Source organism: Aspergillus stella-maris (genome assembly GCF_047715825.1).
Source record: "Aspergillus stella-maris strain CBS 113639 unplaced genomic scaffold BDV14scaffold_45, whole genome shotgun sequence".
NCBI lineage: Eukaryota > Fungi > Ascomycota > Eurotiomycetes > Eurotiales > Aspergillaceae > Aspergillus > Aspergillus stella-maris.
Genome location: NW_027396839.1, coordinates 29,682 through 49,270, shown reverse-complemented (window position 1 = coordinate 49,270; position 19,589 = coordinate 29,682). Strand labels below are relative to the sequence as shown.

Genomic DNA, 19,589 nt, shown 5'->3' with positions numbered 1-19,589 from the left:
GATTGAACAAGAATTGTGTTGTCTCTCGGCCTTCCGCAGAGCCGAAGAATTAGTTCGCATGCAACAAATAGTCCCAATCTAGGCGCTCGAGGCTGTAGCGTATATGACATTTCATCTTGTGGTGAGGTGGTACCACCCTGGTACTGGGGCCGAAGCTGAAGCTGCGCATGCCAGCTAGGCAGACAACTAATTAGACTCGCATATTTGCAACTGTATTCAAACTAGTCGATGCGCAGGTGGATCTCGATTTCGCTCTTGCGAACTCCCAACCTCCTGATTTTCACATTTCCTGTTCCAGCACGATAGCTCGCTATCATGGGTGACCCGGAAAAGGCCAGCGGCTGCGACGGCGATCGCGATACCGATCCTGAGAAGGGCATCAGTCTCAGCCATAAACATTCTGACTCTGTACCTTCAATTGAAGAGTCCTTTGAGCTTACTGAAGCTGCGCTACACAAGATTGAGCGGCCTTCTCTGGATGACAGCTCCCTTGATTTAGCCTTTCCGCCTGCCTTTGCTATCGGCGAAGATAGGACAGACTCGCCATGCCATTTGCTCCCCAAATCAGAAGCTGAGCTCAAACATGAGCCTGGAACGGATACAGACAAAGATTATTTGGAAGAAGCATCATCTGCAAAACCAGAGCCCAAGGGCAGCGATGCAGACACTGAAGCAGCAGAGCCCCTGGCACCAGAAGATGAGAGCCATTACCTCACGGGATGGCGGTTGATCGCCATGTCCCTTGCACCATGCTTAACGATGTTCGCTGTCTGTCTGGTACGTCAACATCTCCCTCTCGAAAGCCATCTATTAACGATACATCAGGATAACACAATCGTATCAACAGCCATCCCAACCATAACAGACGACTTTAACACAATGGCCGACATGGGCTGGTACGGCGCCGCATACCTCATGACCGCAGCATCGACACAGATCCTCTACGGCAAGATTTTTCGCATGTACTCCGCAAAATGGGTATCGCTAATTGCGCTCCTCCTCTTCGAAATCGGTTCACTCATCTGTGCACTGGCGAAGAATCCGCCTATGCTTGTTATTGGACGGGCACTGGCTGGGTTAGGCGCGGCTGGGCTTCTTGCTGGTGCGGTGCTTGTTGCGGGTTCTGTTGTTCCTTTGAGGAGGAGGCCGTTGCTTGTTGGGATTGTATCAGCTATTAATGGTCTTGCGTCCATTGCGGGGCCGTTGCTGGGGGGTGTATTTACGGAGTACCTCTCCTGGCGGTGGTGCTTCTATATTAACCTACCCATTGGCGGTGTTGCAGCGGTTATCCTGCTGATTCTGTATAACCCGCCTAAAACGCATGCTCGTGCTGGAAATAGCCTGATTGATCAGCTGAAGACACTGGACCTCGGCGGCACAGTCATATTCATGGGCGCTGTTATCTCCCTAGTCCTTGCCGTGCAATGGGGAAACTCCCGATGGCCCTGGTCAGATGGCCACATTATCGGCCTCCTCATCACCTGCGGTGTCCTCGCGATCATTTACACCGGCGTTCAGTGGTACCTAGGTGAGCAGGCAACACTACCAGGCCGACTCGTCCGCAACCGCAGTGTCGCTTTTTGCGCGCTCACACTGGCTTGTATCTCGGGTGCATACTACAGCGTCCTGTATTACCTCCCCATCTGGTTCCAAGTGGTGAACAGTACATCAGCCGTCGGCTCAGGAATCCGCACCCTACCCACCCTCGGCGCAATGATCGTCTTCTCGATTGCAGGCGGCGCCCTCGTTTCCTGGATGGGCCGGTACACGCCCCTCCTCACAATCGGCGCAGCACTTATAGCAATCGGGTCCGGCCTCCTCTCAACCCTCCGCGTCGATACAGGACCCGGGCCCTGGGCAGGGTACCAAATACTCCTCGGTGCAGGACTAGGCCTAGCAGTTCAACAACCCATCATCGCAATGCAAGCCTCGCTAAGCACACCCGACGTGCCACTAGGAACAGCAATTATGTTCTTCTCGCAAACGCTCGGTGGATCCCTTTTCCTCACAGGAGCACAGAATCTCTTTGGCGAACACCTGCAAAGTGGTGTAAATGCTTTGAATATCGACGGTGTAACGGCAAGTTTGGTGCAGGCTACTGGGACGACTTCGTTAAGGAGTATTGTTCCTGCTGCGCAGTGGGTGCAGTTTCAGGGTGTTTATAATGCGGCGGTCGTGCAGACTTTTTATCTTGCTGCGGGTGTGGCGAGTGCGGCGACGGTTGTTTCTTTGCTTGTGCCTTGGGGGAGTGTCAAGGGGGTGAGTTTTGTTGCTGGGGGGTAGATGTGGGCCTGGTTTCTTGTTTGGGGTCTACCTTGGCCATTTTCCGAGGTTCGGGATGTGTAGCTATCAGGCGGGAAATTTTAGCTGTTTTCATTAGCGGTATCGTTCTATTGAGAATTGCTTGAAATATGCAAATGCGGTAGATTGTTGGTGTGTTGATGAAAGAGACGCAGCTTATTCAGGATGGTACCAAAGCTTGAATGGTGAATCGGTAGCACTAGTAAGGTCATGTTCTTTGAACTTGATGTCTTACGGTGACTGCAAGCAAAAGGCCACCTATATCATACTAGGAGACAGACTTGGTACAGGCAGTCAAAAGCAAGGCAGGCGCGACGCGTTCCAATTTTCCTGGCCTGAGGTAATGAGTATTGACGCCTGAGGCAGAAGTGCACACCAAGTGTGGTTAGCTTCATGCTGAAAAGGGCTAAGCCTCTGACTTATGTCAGGCACGCCCGGGTTTCTTCAATGAGCGCTATGTCTTGGCGCTTGGCTCTCATCATCTCATAGGTGCCCTGTTTTCAAAAGAGAGCGTGGGGTATGTACTGGTTTTTGCTCCAGCGTGACCCTGGACGTTTTCTCTCGAGTCAATCAAGTACTATGCATATAAAAAATAGTTTAGTTGAGTCTGATCTGTTTGGCATGCGCTGTTCGATGTGGGTATATACAGTTGGGCTGCAGATATTATCCCACCAAAAGCCCAAATATATATAACTGCGTATCGGAATGACTTTATCAAGAAACTACATACCATACACTTTACAACAATGCGAAAGAGTCTGGAAACATCAGGCTTGTGCCAACCTCCACTGTATTAGAAATTGTATCTACAATCAGAAATACATGTTATTACACGTTGCAACAAATTAGTCGCGGTGTGCTTTGCTAATGACAACATTCCACCTCCAAACGATGCTCTAAACAAAAAGCGGGAAATAAGGGCAGAAACTGTACTATAGAATGACGGCTGCGCGTTAGTTACCTGTTATTGGGAGACAAAACAAAATGTACCTAGGTTGGAATTGGGGTCTGAGGCAGTAACTCTCACTAACTGACTACAAATATCCACGCACGCTATACAACCCCTTGCATGATCACCGCTAGATCGGAGTCCGTACAATATCGAGGAGACTCTCACTAAGATATCGCAATTTGGGGCTGAAAATGCTAGAGTGGCGGATTAGTACAGAGTGCCCCCAGAGTGGTACCACCTCGGTCGCCAGTAGCACAGCCCTACCTGGAAGCGTGTTTGTCAGGAACTAGACTAGGTTGGTAGCTAGATATACTCGCCCAGACCAGGTACACAATTGGAGATCAATTGAAAATCTATACACTAATCCGATTGTTTTGATACCCATCGCATACCACTAATCACAATGGCATCAACTCTGGCGTGTCTCTTCCCCAGCCTGACGGACGGCTATCTCCCCACTGTGCACGAGCGCGAGAAGACGACGCCCGTTGAGCTGGGGAAGGTTGAGCCAGAGATCTTGATTGCTGCTTGGGCATTGGTAATCGCCAAATATATCGGTACCGAAGAAGCCGTTTTCTATGTTGCTCAGAATGGTAGAATTCGGTCGTGTTCGATCAGTATGGGCAAGGACAGCAGACTGGCTGAGGTAATCGCCACGGCCAACAACACAACTTCCACTCAACCAACTTCTTCCTCTCTTCGCTCCTCAACAGTCGACTTCCAGAAGGCAAACACCGCTATAATCATCGACGATCATCAAAGTCCTGAGCTAGATGACTTCTTGCGGTTCCATGTTAACTCACAAGATGGCCAGATCATCGCCCACCTCAAATTCGACACATGGAGCATCAGCGCCGCCCAGGCCACGAATTTACTACAGACGGTCGCTCATCTCGTCTCACAACTCCAGACCATCGACCCAGAAACGACCCTTCGTCAGCTAAATTATGTGAGTGCTGAGCACCGCAACCAGATCTACGGCTTCAACCGCGCCGTACCCGAACCTTGGCAAGATACGTTCCACGCAGTAATTGAGCGGCATGCGCTGGAACGACCATCGGCACCGGCCATCGACGCCTGGGATGGCAAATTTACATATAAAGAGCTTGTTCGCGCCGCGCGATCAGGTGCCGTAGCTCTTCAGGGAAAAGGCGTAGGGCCTGGTGTTGTTGTACCTCTGTGCTTTGAGCGAAGTGCAGCCGCGATCGTGTCAATGTTGGCTGTTTCCATGGCGGGTGGTGCTTTTGTCAGTGTACCCCCGTCACTACCTGCAGGACGAATTGATGCCATGGTGGCCATCATGGATGCTCCTCTTGCGATAACGACAGAGCGTGATGCTGAGTTATGGACGACGAGGAATATCCCCTGGATGAACGTCAACGAGATCATGGAAGCGGCGAAGTCGCCGTCAACAGTCCTTCCTCAGCCTTTGGCAACGCCAGATACTCTCTTCTACCTCATCTTTACAAGTGGATCTACCGGTGTTCCAAAGGGTGTCATGGTTTCACACCAGAACTGGCTCGACGGGGCGCTGCGCAATGCCCCGACCTGGCACTTCGAGAAGCACAGCCGCGTCCTGCAACGCCTAAGCCATACTTTCGATATGAGTCTACTCGAAATATGCACAGGGTTGGGTTCAGGGGCATGTATCTGCGTACCGACGACCGCAGAGGTAGAAGACGACGTCGCGGCGGCCATAAACAAATACGGCGTTACACTTACCATTGGAACACCATCGCTCGCCAAGTCTCTCCGACCACAGCAGGTCCCAGGTCTGAAAACCATGTGTCTCGGTGGTGAAGCTTTCCCGCGAGAGCTTGTTGTTCGGTGGGCGGAGAAGATCCACCTGCATCAGTTCTATGGGCCTAGTGAGTGCGCTATCAACTCGTCAACCCGCTATATCACCAGTGTCGACATGGATCCACTGAATATCGGTCCTCCTAACTCGGCGGCTTGCTGGGTTGTTGATGCCGCAGACCACGACCGGCTGGTCCCCATCGGAGCGATAGGCGAACTACTTGTATCCGGACCCATCGTCGGTATGGGATACCTGCGCAACCCGGTGAAAACAGACCAGGTATTCCTTGACCAAGCGGGCTTCTTGGCGGATAAGGGAGACCCGATGAATGAGAAGGTCGCGGGTTTCCGCTTCTACAAAACCGGAGACCTCGTGCGCTGGAACGCGGACGGGACTATCTCCTTTTGCGGACGAGCCGACACCGAAGTCAAGTTGAACGGCCAGCGTATTGAGCTGGGTGAAGTCGAATACCACCTGGGTCTGGCTGACGAGGTTCACCTATCTCTGGCTCTTCTGCCCCGTCTCGGCCGATGTAAGAACCAGCTGACCGCTATCCTAACACTACGAGGAGTTGAGAAAAACACTACCGGCAAGGGTGTACGACTCCTAGATCGCTCTAACCCAGCTGTACGGCAGAAGATCCGATCAATTACTGAATGCCTTCAACAGGCCCTCCCGCGGTATATGGTACCGACCATCTGGCTGTGTCTGGCATCGATGCCCATGTCAGCCTCTGGAAAGATGGACCGCGTCGAAATCCGCGGCTGGGTGGAACAAATATCGGAGGAAGAATTTGCTCGCGCGACAGGTCAGGGCTTCTCAGCGGCCGACCGACTCGAGCACACCAGTCACACTGAGCAGGTGCTGTTGCAGGAATGGAGTGAAGCACTGCAAAAGCCAACTCACGAGATTGGTCTCAACCAGCCATTTGTTGCACTAGGTGGAGACTCGATCCTTGCAGTGCAGGTCATTTCACGGTGTCGTCGCAAGGGAATCAAGACATCAATAAGAGACCTGCTCACCTGCGAAGGCGTAGCTGAAGTCGCGTCTTTTGCTAAGTCTGCGCCTGAGGCCGATGGTGCAGTGGTACCCAAGTTCTCGCTGAACACTGATGGCTTGTGGAAGCAGCTGCGCGAAGGATACAACCTCTTCAGCATTGGAGTCGAAACAGTTGACGACATCGCGGACGTCTACCCCTGCACTCGTATGCAGGAAACAATCTTCCTTGGTCAGATTCGCCGCCCGGGTTCCTACCACATGCGCTTCTTCTATGAGATCCTTCCTCAAGGCCCACAGACCCAGCGACCTACAGTCCCTGAGCTGACTGCTGCCTGGCAACGACTGGTCGCACGACACCCTGCTCTGCGGACAGTGTATGTCGACGACCTGGTCTCGACGGAAGATGAAACTACTGCAGCTGTCTATCACTCTATCGTGCGAAAGCAAGTATCGGTCGACGTCCAGGCGCAAGCTATTGGCGAGTTAAGCCCTGCTGATGCCCTTGACCGGTTCAAGCACTCGCCAGTGTACGCATTCGTTCCTCGAAAGCCCCAGCATCGTATCGGTACACTCGTTACTGAAGACAGTCGCGTGCGCTACATGATGCTGGAAATCTCGCACGTCATCATGGACGGTTCTTCTCAGGCCGTCTTTATTTCAGAATTGCTTCGGTCGCTTTCCGGTCGACCTTTGCTGCCTGCCAGCGTGCCCTCGTATAAGGACTTCGTTGCACATCAGCGAGCAAGCTTCACTACTGCCTCTGCCGAGTACTGGGCTGACTACCTGGCCGGCTGCCCACCGTGTCTGTTCTCATCTTCCGCCGAACACCAGCCGTCACCCTCTTCGGCTATTGATCTCTCTAGAACACGATACGATCAATACTTCCCTCGAGCTGAGAGCCTCATCGCCCGCTGCAATGAAAACCATGTTACTCTCGCCTGTGCGATGCGCGCCGCCTGGGCTCTTGTCTTGCGCGCCTACACTGCCAGCAAGAGTGAAGTTTGTTTTGGGTACGTCATTAGTCAACGCAATGCACCCGTCGCCGACATTGACCGTCTCTTCGGCGTCTGCATTGCGACGCAGCCATGCCGTATGGCCCTTCCGCCCTCGACAACCCTCGTCCAACTTGCCCGTACCGCACAAGCGGACTACTTGTCTATGGTCCCGCACCAGCACTACCCACTCTCAGAGACACTCCGACGCCGCGGTGGCCAACCACTGTTCAACACCGTCTTGTCGATGGAGTGGGTTCCTAGTGCCGACAAGGCAGACGTGGATTACCTTCTTGACGAGCTCCGCGATCAGGATGACCCAGCGGAATACGACATCGGTCTAAGCGTCGATGTGCGCGACGGCAAAATTAAGATCGGCTTCCTGCACTGGCCCTGGATCACGGACTGGGAGGTCCAGCAGATGGCGACTGCGATGGAGCGCGCGCTAGATCTGTTTGTCGATCGACCAAATGACCCCATCGAGCAGCTTTCACTTTTGCAGACCACTGATGTTGCTCGTGCACTTCCGGATACGCACCATGTTGGGGAGTTGGAGACATGCGATGAGTCAATTCTTGCTGCTATCGCGAAGAATGCTATTTTGCGGCCCAACGAATCTGCGATTGATTCCTGGGATGGGAACCTGACGTATGGCGAGCTGCACGAAAAGGCAGTGCGCATCGCGTCTGCTCTGAAGGGAAACGGTGTGAAACCTGGTGACTGCGTCTTGTTCTGTATGGACCGGTCATCGTTGACCATTGCCATTCTTCTGGGTATTCTGCACTCTGGCGCTGCATTCGTTGCTGCTAGCCCCGAGAGCCCAGCAGCCAGGTTGCAATCAATCATCAATCATTGTCGTCCTGCAGTCATCGTGGCTGATAAAGGCTATGTTGGGTTGTTCGCTGATTTCGCAACCCCTGTCCTCGACGCTGCTCTTCTAGATGGCGAGGCGACTGTCGATACTTCCTACCCTCCCTCAAGTGACCTGGCGTACATTGTCTATACCTCTGGCAGTACGGGTGAGCCCAAGGGAATTGCCATTGACCACGGCGCGCTTGCGACCAGTGTCATCGTCGGCCAGGGTCGTCGATTTCAATACAAGCCCGACATGCGTGTTCTACACTTTATTTCGCTGACTTTTGATATTTCCGTCATGGAGATCTTCACAACTCTTGCCTTCGGCGCCACCCTCTGCATCCCGTCCGAGCAGGATCGCATGTCAGATCCTATTGGCGCTATGCGGCGACTAGAAATCAACGTCGCTATCGTAACTCCATCTATCTGTCGCGTATTCAAGCCGGAGGACGTCCCGTCGCTGCGTATCCTTGGTCTCGGTGGTGAGCCCATGACGCACCATGATCTGCAGCGGTTTTCCGGGGCCGTCCAACTCTACAATGGATTTGGGCCAGCAGAGGCTACAGTTCTTGTTACGGCTGCCGGGCCAATGAAGCCTTCCGACGAACCCAACAATATTGGAACAGCTGTTGATGGAACTCGATTGTGGGTGACAGAAGTCGATGCGCCCCAACGTCTAGCACCGCTCGGCTGCGTCGGTGAGCTGCTCATCGAGTCGCGACAGCTGGCTAAAGGGTACCTGCACGACCCGGTCAAAACTGCTGCTGCCTTCTTGGAGAACCCACAGTGGCTGGGTGATGGCACTCGCGTCTACAGAACCGGCGATTTGGTGAGGTACGCGCCTGATGGTACTTTGCGCTACCTTGGTCGCCGTGATACTCAAGTCAAGCTCCGTGGACACCGTATCGAACTCGGCCAGATTGAGCATCAACTGCTGGAGTTCTGGCCCCGTGCCCATGTTGCGGTCGAGTGTATTGTCCCTGCAGGTGGCGACCCAGAGCAGGCGATGTTGGCCGCCTTTATCTCTGGCGTTCCGCTTGAGGAGGCCGTCAATGCTACCACCGAGAAGGGCCAAGCAGTCCCTATGTCCGTACCTGCTGCTCTGATTGATCACCTTTCTGGTACTCTGTCTCCATATATGGTTCCCACGGCATTCCTGAAATTGGAAGATATGCCTATTACCATCAACGGCAAGCTTGATCGCAAGGGTCTGAGGCAGATGGCGACGCACTTGACCGCCACCCAGCTTACCGGACCACGACAAGACACTGGTAATCGTGATGTCGCTGCTCGACCGCTGTCAGATTTCGAAGGCAAATTGCAAGGACTCTGGGCTACCATTCTTGGTATGGAATCTGAGCAAATCCGGGCTGGCGACAACTTCTTCCAGCTCGGTGGTAACTCCATTGCTGCCATGAAGCTCGCTGTTGCCGCGCGATCACTGGGAGTTACTATAACTGTGCCAATGGTGTTTGAGCATTCGACTTTAGAAGCATTGGCTGCGGCCGCCCGGGGCCCAACGACGAGCACTGGTCTACCTTCGCCTCCTGGCACACCAGAGCCAAAGCAATCGCTTCAAGATTTGCTCCAGGAGATCGAAGACGGTGAGGACGACGACGACGACGAACATGACGAGGAGCTCAAGGCCGCTGCAGCAAGGCTACGAGCGCTGGCAGAGCGAAAGAAGCAGCGCGCGAAACAGGCAGCAGCAAAGAAACAGCAAGAAGAGCAGGATAAACCTTTCGGTCTTATCGACGCCGCCCACCGCCAAGTTATTATGGAAGCCGCAGCCGGTCAGTGCAATGTGTCTATTGAGCATATCCAGGACATCTACCCGGCCACCCCGTTGCAGGAAGGAATGATCTCGCTGACTTCGCGCCAGCAGGGAGTCTATACGAGCGTTCTGCGGTTTGATCTTCGCGATTCTATCGACGCTGCACAGTTCCAGGCTGCTTGGAATTCTGTCATCACTGCGCACCCCATCTTGCGTACGCGCATCGTCCAATCCAATGAGGGTAGCTCTGGATGTTTCCAGGCTATCCTTGAGCCGTCGGCCGGCCCTGTCGCAGAGATTTGGGACACAGCACCCGACCCCGTGGCCTTGACAGCACCCATGGGCTTGGGGCAGCAACTGATCCGCATCGGTATTGTCCACGGCTCTTGGATTTTGCTTGCAATGCATCACGCTGTCTACGATGGGTGGTCCTTGCCCGTTCTTACTGCTGAGCTTGAGGCTGCCTACCGCGGCGCCAGCCTTTTGCCTCATCCTTTCCGTCCTTTTATTCGCTATCTGCAACAATCAAGTTCCCAGAATGGCCCTGCCAATTTCTGGCGTTCTTACCTAGCCAACTACGAAGGAGAGTCGTTCCCGGCGTTGCCTGCCTCAACTGGCTATACTCCCACCCAAAATGCCGATCTTGTGGTTCCAGTCTCCCTAGGAGATGCTGCAGTAGCCTCTTCTCGACCCCGGTTCACTCTGTCAACAAAGATCCGCCTCGCATGGGCAACAGCCGTGTCCCGCTTTACACGCACCACTGATGTTGTTTTTGGTGTTACTGGCGCTGGACGCGCAGTTCCTGTTGACGGCATCGAAATGATGATTGGACCAACGCTTACCACTACCCCGACGCGCGTCCAGCTTGGATCTGCTCAAACCATCGCCGACCTCTTAGCCAATATCCAGGACCACGCAGGCCGATCTATGGCCCATGAACATATGGGTCTGCAGGCAATCTCGCGCATTGACGCGTCTTCCCGAGCAGCGTGTGCTTTCCAAACCCTCATTATCCTGGAATCTACCCAGGGTGATGCACTTGCCAGCTCAACCATGCTTGCCGGTCAACCCAAGTATCTGTCTTACCTGGGGGAGGAGAGCTACCCGCTAACAGTGTACTGCGAGAGTGGTGCCCCAGAGGAATTGCTCGTCCGCGCCAAGTATGACAGCAACCTCATCCAGCCTGCCCAGCTCAGTCGGTTACTTTCCCATTTCAGCCATGTTCTCCGTCAACTACTTCGTGAGCCTGCCGGACGCATTGGGGATCTTGACCCGCTCAGCGTTGAGGACTGGCGGGACCTGAAGTCCTGGAATCAGTCAGTCGATTCTCCCCGGAATGGCGATCTGCTTCATGAGGTGCTCGAATCCATTGCCAACGACCGACCGCATTCAACTGCTGTTGTAGCCTGGGACGGCAACTGGACCTATGCTGATCTCCACGCTCAAGCCACCACGTTAGCTGCGCGCCTGCAATCATTGGGTGTCGACAGCGGCGTCTTTGTGCCCCTTCTTTTCGAGAAGTCGCGCTGGGTACCGGTCGCGATGCTTGCCATTCTAAAGGCCGGCGGTGCCTTTGTCCCGCTTGATCCCTCGCACCCACCAGATCGACTGCGCAGCGTCGTCGACCAGGTGCAGCCCCCAGTCATCATTGCGGGCGACTCTCTTCAAGAAATTGCGAAGACTCTCACAACTGCCCCCATCGTCATGCAAACACAATATAATGGCAGTAAACCGACCCTTTCAGTTCCGAAGCAGTCTGCCCGCGACCCGTGCTACGTTGTGTTTACTTCCGGTTCTACTGGTGCTCCCAAGGGAACTGTCGCCCATCATGAGGGCATCCTTTGCGCCATGCGTGCTTTGATTGATCGTCTCCCGATTGATGCTGATACTCGCATGTTGCAGTTCTCTAGTGCCGCCTGGGACGGTAGCATTCTCGAGTACATTGTCCCCTGGCTAACCGGAGGCTGCGTCTGCATTCCTTCCGAATCTGACAGACGTCATGCTTTAGGACAAGCCATCGCCGACCTTGGAGCCAACTGGCTGCATCTGACCCCTTCAGTTCTGCGCACACTTCCTGCCGACTCCATTTCAAGTGTCCGTGGCTGTCTTCTGTTGGGAGAATCGCCGCTCGCGGAGGACATGACGACCTGGTCAACGAAGCTGCAATTCTTCCAGGCGTATGGGCCGTCTGAAGCCTCGGTCATGTGTACCCTTACTGGTCAGCTGAAGGACAACTCTGATCCTCGCATTATTGGCAAACCCCTTGGCTGTACCGGCTGGGTTGTGGATCCTGATGATCACGACCGTCTTGCACCCATCGGCGCCCCCGGTGAGCTTCTCATCGCTGGTCCTATCGTCAACCTTGGATACTTGAACAATGAAGCACAGACAACTGCTGCTTTCATCTCGCCACCCGCCTGGTTTTCACGTACTGGTCTTGCGCTACCCAGCACCAGCAAACTGTACAAGACTGGAGATCTAGTGGCTTATGAACCCGACGGGCAGCTCCGCTACTTCGGTCGCAAGGACACCCAGGTCAAAGTGAACGGCCAGCGACTGGAGTTGCAGGAAGTTGAAACTCACCTGCGACAAGCATGGGGTGGCTCAAGCGCAATCGTGGCTGATTTAGTTGGCGATCGCAACGATAATGGCGGCTGGCTCGCAGCTTTCATTCAGCAATCGGAATCTCCCGATGCAACGAATGCAAGTGGTCTCGGTACTGACAGCCAAGTCCAACTTTTGCTGCCCTCGTCCGTTTTTGAGACGCAGCGGGAGGCTGTTGACTCTCAACTCCAACGGTCTTTGCCGCCATTCATGGTTCCCACGTTCTATATACCCGTCTCGCGGATTCCTCTTTCAGCAACTGGCAAGACAAACCGCCGTAAGCTGCGAGACCTGGTCGCTGCTTTTCCAGTTGCCTCTTTGCAGCTTTACCGGGCGAAGGGTCAGCCTGACCAACAGGTGCAGGTGCCAATGACCTCTACTGAAAAAGGACTGCAGGCCGTTTGGGCAAAGGTTCTAGGACTTGATCCTGCTCAGATCAATGCCAACGACGATTTCTTCCGCCTCGGGGGTGACTCGATCCTAGCCATGCAAGCGACAACACAATGTATTGCGCGCAGTATTCCTGTCACTGGTGCCGACCTCTTCCAGCATCGAACCATTTCTCGTCTCTCTGAGGTGATTTGTGGTGCGGAAAGCGATAGCAACGATACCGCTGGGTCTGTCCGCACAGCCGACACATCTGTCCCGCCAGAGTTGTCCTGGGATCTGACGGAGGACCAACGCCAGAAGTTCCTCGCCTCGACACTGCCTAGCCTAGGCTTAGAGGCGGACAGTATCGAGGACGTCTACCCTTGTTCTCCAGTGCAGCAGGGAATTCTACTTACTCAAGTCCGCGATCCTCGTTACTACCAGAACCGTCTCCTCATGGCCGTGAAGTCGGCACCTGGTCAAGCTCCGGTCTCTGTGCAACGGCTGCAGCTGGCCTGGGAACAGTTGGTTCGCCGCCATCCAGTGCTGCGGACTCTGTTTGTTTCGGTATTTGATGAAGGTTTTGCGGATCAAGTTGTACTCCGCGATTACTCTCCTGCCGTGCCTATTGTTGCTGAGGGAGATGAATGGACAGCGCCTGCGAAAGCTGACAACATTCCTGATCATTCTGTCGTCCTCCGACCGAGTGCCGACGGCCAGTCCGTCCAGCTGGAGTGGACGTTCAGCCATGCGTTTGTCGACGCCTGGTCGCTTGCCATTCTCCAGCGTGATCTTCTCCTGGCTTATCAGGGCCGCCTCAACAACGGTCCCGGTCCTGCATACCGCGACTACATTGACCATCTTGTCGCCCAGGACAGCACATCCGCTCAGAAATACTGGTCCGGATATCTTGAGGGCGTCGACCAGTGCCTATTCCCGCGCCTACGAGGACCCTGTGATGAGCCTGCGACCGTTCAGGATGACATTCAATCATTAATCCTCAATCTCGACTGCGGTCGCGAACTGCGTGCCTTCTGCCAGCGCCATGAAGTCAGCTTGACAAACGTCTTCCATCTCGCGTGGGCTCTTGTCCTTGGTCTTTACCTCGCCAGTGATGAGGTTTCTTTCGGGTACCAGATCTACGGCCGCGATGTTCCTATCCCTGCTGCATCGGAGGTCGTTGGACCCTGTCTTAACACCCTGGTCACCCGCATTCCTCTTCAGACTACGAAGACTGTGCTATCTTTGTTGAAGGAGCACCAGACGGATCTGATGTCTAGCCATGCGCATCGCTTCTTCCCTCTTGCTGATCTCTATCATGCTCGGCAAGGAGGTTCTGGGGGTTCAATTTTCAATACCGGTATCTCCGTCCAGGATCTCGGTCGGTATGAGGCTCCTCCTGGAGAGATCGTGCTTGAGCAACTCGAGTCTCAGGACCGAGCAGAAGTAAGTCTATTCACAGTTTCATTTCCAGATTAAGTGCTAACAGGTTACAGTGGGATGTCACCGTCAATGTCGGGATAAACGACAACAAAGTTGATGTCAACCTCGCTTACTGGAGCTCCATCCTCTCACCTCAACAGGCCAGCACTCTGGCTGAAACCATTTGCCATACTGTTCGGGCGATCTTGGCTCATGCCACGTCCACCCTGAATGAGCTCGACTTGGTCCCTGAGAAGTCCCGCAGACAAGCTACTGAACGCAACATCTCTCTACCACGAGCCGTCGAGGAGCCAATTCACCACGCTATCCTAAAGCACGCGGCTCGCCGTCCCGATGCTCAAGCGGTGTGCTCGTGGGATGGCAGCTTCACTTACCGAGAGCTCGATACCTTGTCTGCCCGCTTAGCTCGTTCTCTTCAGAATCGCGGCGTCAAGCCCGGCGTGATTGTTCCGATCTGCACCCAGAAGTCGCGATGGGCCCCGGTCGCGATGCTCGGTGTTCTGCGCGCCGGCGGTGCCCTTGCAACATTTGACATCGGACACCCTGCTGCACGGTTGCAGCAGATTTGTCAATCCGTCGACGCACCTTTTGTTCTTCTTACTGACGTCAACAATGAGACTGCTCGCTCACTAGGACCTGTCGTAATCGACATTGAAACCGAGGCAACTTCTACGGGCGGTACCACCGAAACAACCAAAACCCCATGTATTAGTGCGGAAACTCCAGCATATGTCATCTTTACCTCGGGCTCAACGGGTCAGCCCAAGGCCAGCGTCCTTGATCACCGAGAGCTAAGCAGCCAGGCATCACGCATCATTCTGTTCGCCGGCATGAACGAAGACTCGCGCGCCTTCCAATTTGCTTCCTACGCATTTGACGTCTCGGTTCAAGAGAACATACTCACCCTCTGTGCCGGTGGCTGCGTCTGTATTCCCAGCGAGGAGGAGCGACAGAATGACCTCGTCGGCGCAATGCAGCGTATGCAAGTCAACTTTGCCAATTTCACTCCCTCCGTCATGCGCATTCTTCCTGGCGCGATACTTGGACAGCAAATTCGCACTGTTATCCTGGGAGGCGAAGCACCCTCTGCGACCGATGGTCTCAGTTGGCCTTCTTCAACTCGAATTCTCAACACGTACGGACCAAGCGAATGTACCATCTGGTGTGTTGCAGGCGAGCTTGACACTCATGACCCGCGGGTACTCGGGCTACCATTAGGCTGCTCCGGCTGGGTCGTCGACCGCCGCGATCACACTCGCCTCATACCAGTGGGTGCAGTCGGTGAGCTACTGATCGAAGGTCCCTCGATTTCCCGCGCAGGGTACCTCAACAATGAAGCCAAAACGGCAGAATCCTTCGTGTCCTACCCGCAATGGCTGGTTGATCTCCGCCGCTCACAAGGACGTGGTCAGGAGCGCCTCTACCGCTCCGGCGACCTGGTCCAGTACACAAATGACGGTAGACTGCGATACATCGGTCGCAAAGATCTCCAGGTGAAGGTTCGCGGACAGCGCCTTGAGCTTGGTGAAGTCGAGCATCATCTACTCCGCGCCTTTCCGGAAGCAGTTGCTGTCCTTGCCGACGTTGTTAAGAGCGAGACCGACTCGCTTGTTGCGTTCTTGGTCCTGAACCCAGAGGCCGCTGCTGTTGAATCTGGAGATCTCTTTGACCTTCCTTCAACTCAGTTCAAGGATCAAATTGCCCTTGCTGAACGACGTCTCCGCTCTGCTGTTCCGGCATTCATGGTTCCTTCTGCTTGGCTGCCGCTCCGACGGATCCCACAGACAACGAGCAATAAGATCGATCGGAAACAACTTGTTGCTGCTGCCGGTGCTCTGTCAAAAGAAAATCTAACAGCATACACGACCTCTCAATTTACCGTGAAGCGTGGTCCGAACTCCGCTGTGGAATCCAAACTCCAAAAGCTCGTCTCTCAGGTCCTCAATCGCTCCCTTGAATCCATCGGTCTGGACGACGACTTCTTCCATATCGGTGGTGACTCTGTCGCCGCTATGCAACTTGTCGCGCTTGCCAGGCGTGAGAAATTGAACTTGTCCGTCGCGGATGTTTTCCACAAGCCGAGACTTTCTGAACTGGCTACCGTCATGTCAGCTGGTGCCGTTGTTGAAGCACCTTCTTGCTCACTGTTGAATAAAGTACCCTTTGAGGATATTTTTCAGCTCGTCCCTGGCCTTGCGTCACTGAATATCGTCGATATTCTGCCTACAACTCAGTTCCAGCGTGACAGTCTCCGCCAAACTTGCATGCATTTCTCACTCAATATTCCTGGTGCTGTTGACCTTGCTAGGCTCAAGCAAGCGATGCAGCAGCTGGTTGCCGGTCATGAAATTCTACGAACTGTCTTTGTTCCTTGGCAGGATACCGTCGTTCAGGTTGTCCTTGACACAATCGACATCGAGATCCCTGTCATCGATGTTGCTGATTTCACTCCTGTCATCGAGCAACTCCTCTCTCAAGACGCAATCGTTCTCCTATTGGGTGATGTTGCTTTCAAGGCTACTCTACTTCGCCGCTCCAACACCGACCATACTCTGCTTCTTCGTCTGAACCATGCACAATATGACGGTCTCTCAAAGGCTGTTCTCTTCTCTGATCTCGCTACAGCGTATGCTGGGCAGTCACTCGACACCAAGTCTTACTCCCCACGATACGTAGACTACCTGTCTCAGCGCTCGCAAAACTCCCAACCAGATGCTGCGCTGGATTTCTGGAACGAACTTCTCGGATCCACTTCCATCTCAGAGCTCAACCCCGGCACATTCGGAGGTGTCTCTACCACGCCAGAATCGACCATCCTTCTCACTCGCCAAATGCCAACCCTCCCCGAACTGCCAGCAGGGATCACAATCGCAACCGCAATGAAAGCCACATGGTCACTTCTCCTCGCGGAAGAAAACAACAGCAACGATCTTGTCTTCGGCCAGGTCGTGCACGGTCGCAGCGTTCCTCTTCCATCGCTAGATCGTGTCTGTGGACCATGCGTCCATATCGTTCCTGTGCGCGTGACTTTGCAAGATTCATGGACGGCTCTTGACCTCCTACGTGCGGTTCATTCGCAGCACGCGCAGACAATTCCCTACGAAACTGTTGACTGGGAGTTTATTCGACCTGATACCCGTCCGGGGACGGTGGTGCAACATCAAAATATCGTCGTTGAGCCTGGCCTAGAGCTTGATGGTATCCAATGCCAAAGCGATACCCTTGTGCATGGTTATGTCCCGCATGATTTGTTTATTGAGTCGAGTCCCGACGAGCAAGGCGATGGGCTGGTTGTTAGACTTATTGGAACTACGAAGATGGTTGATCGGGATGGTGGCGAGCTACTACTTGAAAGATTTGAGAGTATTGTTAGGAGGGTCTTGGGTGATGTTAAGCGATCTATTGTTTGATTTATTTACTCGGTTACATTGGGTTAATCTATGATATATTTTCGGGATCCGGTGTTAGTTTGTGGGATTTGACTGTATATAGACATTTTATGATATTTCCCCTTCACTTTACCAAGACCTTTTTTGTCTACCAGGTATACCTATCAGAATCGCTTATTTTTTCTTTTTTCTTTTTCTGATGAGTTCTATGTAATTTCTTAGATTACCATCTCTATCTTCTCTATATTATTTCAGCCCCCAACACAGCCTTGCCCACTCCACCTGAAGGCACTCAACTAACCCCTTACAGCTAAGCGCAAGTGGTACCACCCAAGTCCAGTCCAGGCACCGATCAATGATTTCATCAAACACCACCCCCCTTTACATCCCTTCAGCCGCATCGATAACATCCATCCCCCACCTCACTTACACCCCTCAATCCTCACCTCATTCCCATCATAACATACACCAAAACCACAATGACAGACCCAATCTCCCTAATCTCCCACCTCCCCTTCCACCGCAGGGTCACCCTCACCACACCCTCCTATGGCCCCCTAACAATAACATACGCCGACATCGGCACTCCCACCGGCCCAGCGCTTCTCTTCTGCCCGGGGATGTTCGCATCTCGGTACCTCGGTATACCCCATCATGTCCTGGCCGAGCGCGCAGGCGTACGGCTCATCGTGGCTGATCGAATGGGGATGGGCGGGAGTACGGATGTCAAGGCTGAAGAGAGGGTTAGGGTTTGGGTTGAGATTTTCCCGCTTTTACTTGAAAAATTAGGGGTGCAGAAGGTTGGGCTCGCGTGTCATAGTGCGGGGACGATGTATCTTTTTAATTGTTGGCATAAGTACCCGGGGTTGGTGAGCGGGAGGGTTTTCGTTCTCGGTACGCCTACTCCCCCCAACCTACCTTCTCTACTCTACTCTCCTTGATATGGATCGTTATATTGATGGAATGCACGCAGCGCCATGGATCGACCCCACCCACAGCAAAGTAACATCCATGCAAGCAGCGTCTTACCTCCCAAAAGGCCTCTTCAATTACTGGCACAGTATCCCGCGGTTCTTCGTCACGCAGGCTTCTCCCGTTCTTGCTTCTTCCGGCGCGGTAATGCGCAAAATGTCAGGAAGCATGTCTTCGATTTCCGGACTCTCAGGCTCCAAGAACGATAGCCAGGAAGAAAGTGATAAAAGCTTTTTGGACGCGAATTATAAGCGTATTCAGCGCGACTATGGTGTCCCTGTTAAAGAGAGTGAAGAAATCGCGAGATTATGTTTGAAGTATATGTTTGATGAGAGTACTGTCGGTGCAAACGGGGAGGCACTGCTCTGTGTGCGAAATACTAAGAATGGAGGGGCGGATTGGGGCGTTTGTGAGGATTATGGGGAATGTGCGAAGACATTACGAGGCCTGGAAGGGGAAGGAAAGGTTGAGTTGAGAGCGTACTTTGCGGAGAAGGATGCACTTACGGGGTCGAGAGGGCAGAGGTATTTTGATGAATGTTGGAAGTCTTCAACGCCTGATGCAGAAGAGGGGGTCAAGTATGTGGGCAGATGGGTGCAGGGGACGGACCATGATACCCTTGCGTCGGCAGTGGAGGTTTGGGAGGAGATTTTGGGGCTTGTTAGTGGCGATTCTCAGTGATTCAGTTCAGGTACAATCAGTTCAGTAATCATAATCAGTTTAACTTAGCCTGGTTGGTGTAATCGGGGAATATGGAAGTGGTCTGAGGACCGCGTGGAGATGCCCACTCTATACTCAAGAACTGCGATCAGCTGTCAGGTGGAACGAACCACGTTCCCGGAGAATTATCTCGCAAGGCTGACAGGCCCGTCTGGCCATTCCAGCTGTCATTGGATACTACACTGTAATAATAATAATTTCAATTGTGCTTTGAGTCAAGTCAGCTAAGCCTTGGGGCCGTTTGCTTGATTAGAGGTGGTACCACCATCGACACACTGGAGCAACTATACTCACCATGCATATGGGGGCTGAAGCATAGCCTTCAATTAGACGCTTGGTTAATAATGGATATACCTGGTGTATCTAGCTGATCACTACCACGAACTGCTTGACCACGGCTCAGGGCCATTTAACGTGGCTG

The 19,589-nt window shown here is 53.5% G+C and overlaps 3 protein-coding genes across 3 annotated transcripts; all 3 read left to right on the top strand.

Annotated features, from left to right (window-relative positions):
• Nucleotides 1–735: 735 nt before the first annotated feature.
• Nucleotides 736–2,483, top strand: BDV14DRAFT_191191 (MDR family MFS transporter; the record flags this gene model as incomplete). Its single annotated transcript, XM_073771459.1, has 3 exons — nucleotides 736–777; nucleotides 826–2,259; nucleotides 2,427–2,483. The coding sequence occupies 3 exons, from the start codon at nucleotides 736–738 to the stop codon at nucleotides 2,481–2,483; spliced, it is 1,533 nt and encodes a 510-aa protein (XP_073625938.1).
• A 1,173-nt stretch (nucleotides 2,484–3,656) lies between these two features.
• On the top strand, nucleotides 3,657–17,497 carry BDV14DRAFT_202222 (uncharacterized protein; the record flags this gene model as incomplete). The annotated part of the gene is made up of 3 exons (XM_073773955.1): nucleotides 3,657–5,648; nucleotides 5,721–14,090; nucleotides 14,141–17,497. The coding sequence occupies 3 exons, from the start codon at nucleotides 3,657–3,659 to the stop codon at nucleotides 17,495–17,497; spliced, it is 13,719 nt and encodes a 4,572-aa protein (XP_073625937.1).
• A 356-nt stretch (nucleotides 17,498–17,853) lies between these two features.
• BDV14DRAFT_177323 (alpha/beta fold hydrolase) lies at nucleotides 17,854–19,343 on the top strand. Its single transcript, XM_073769395.1, has 2 exons — nucleotides 17,854–18,370; nucleotides 18,450–19,343. The coding sequence occupies exons 1-2, from the start codon at nucleotides 17,956–17,958 to the stop codon at nucleotides 19,127–19,129; spliced, it is 1,095 nt and encodes a 364-aa protein (XP_073625936.1). The 5' UTR covers nucleotides 17,854–17,955; the 3' UTR covers nucleotides 19,130–19,343.
• Nucleotides 19,344–19,589: the final 246 nt, after the last annotated feature.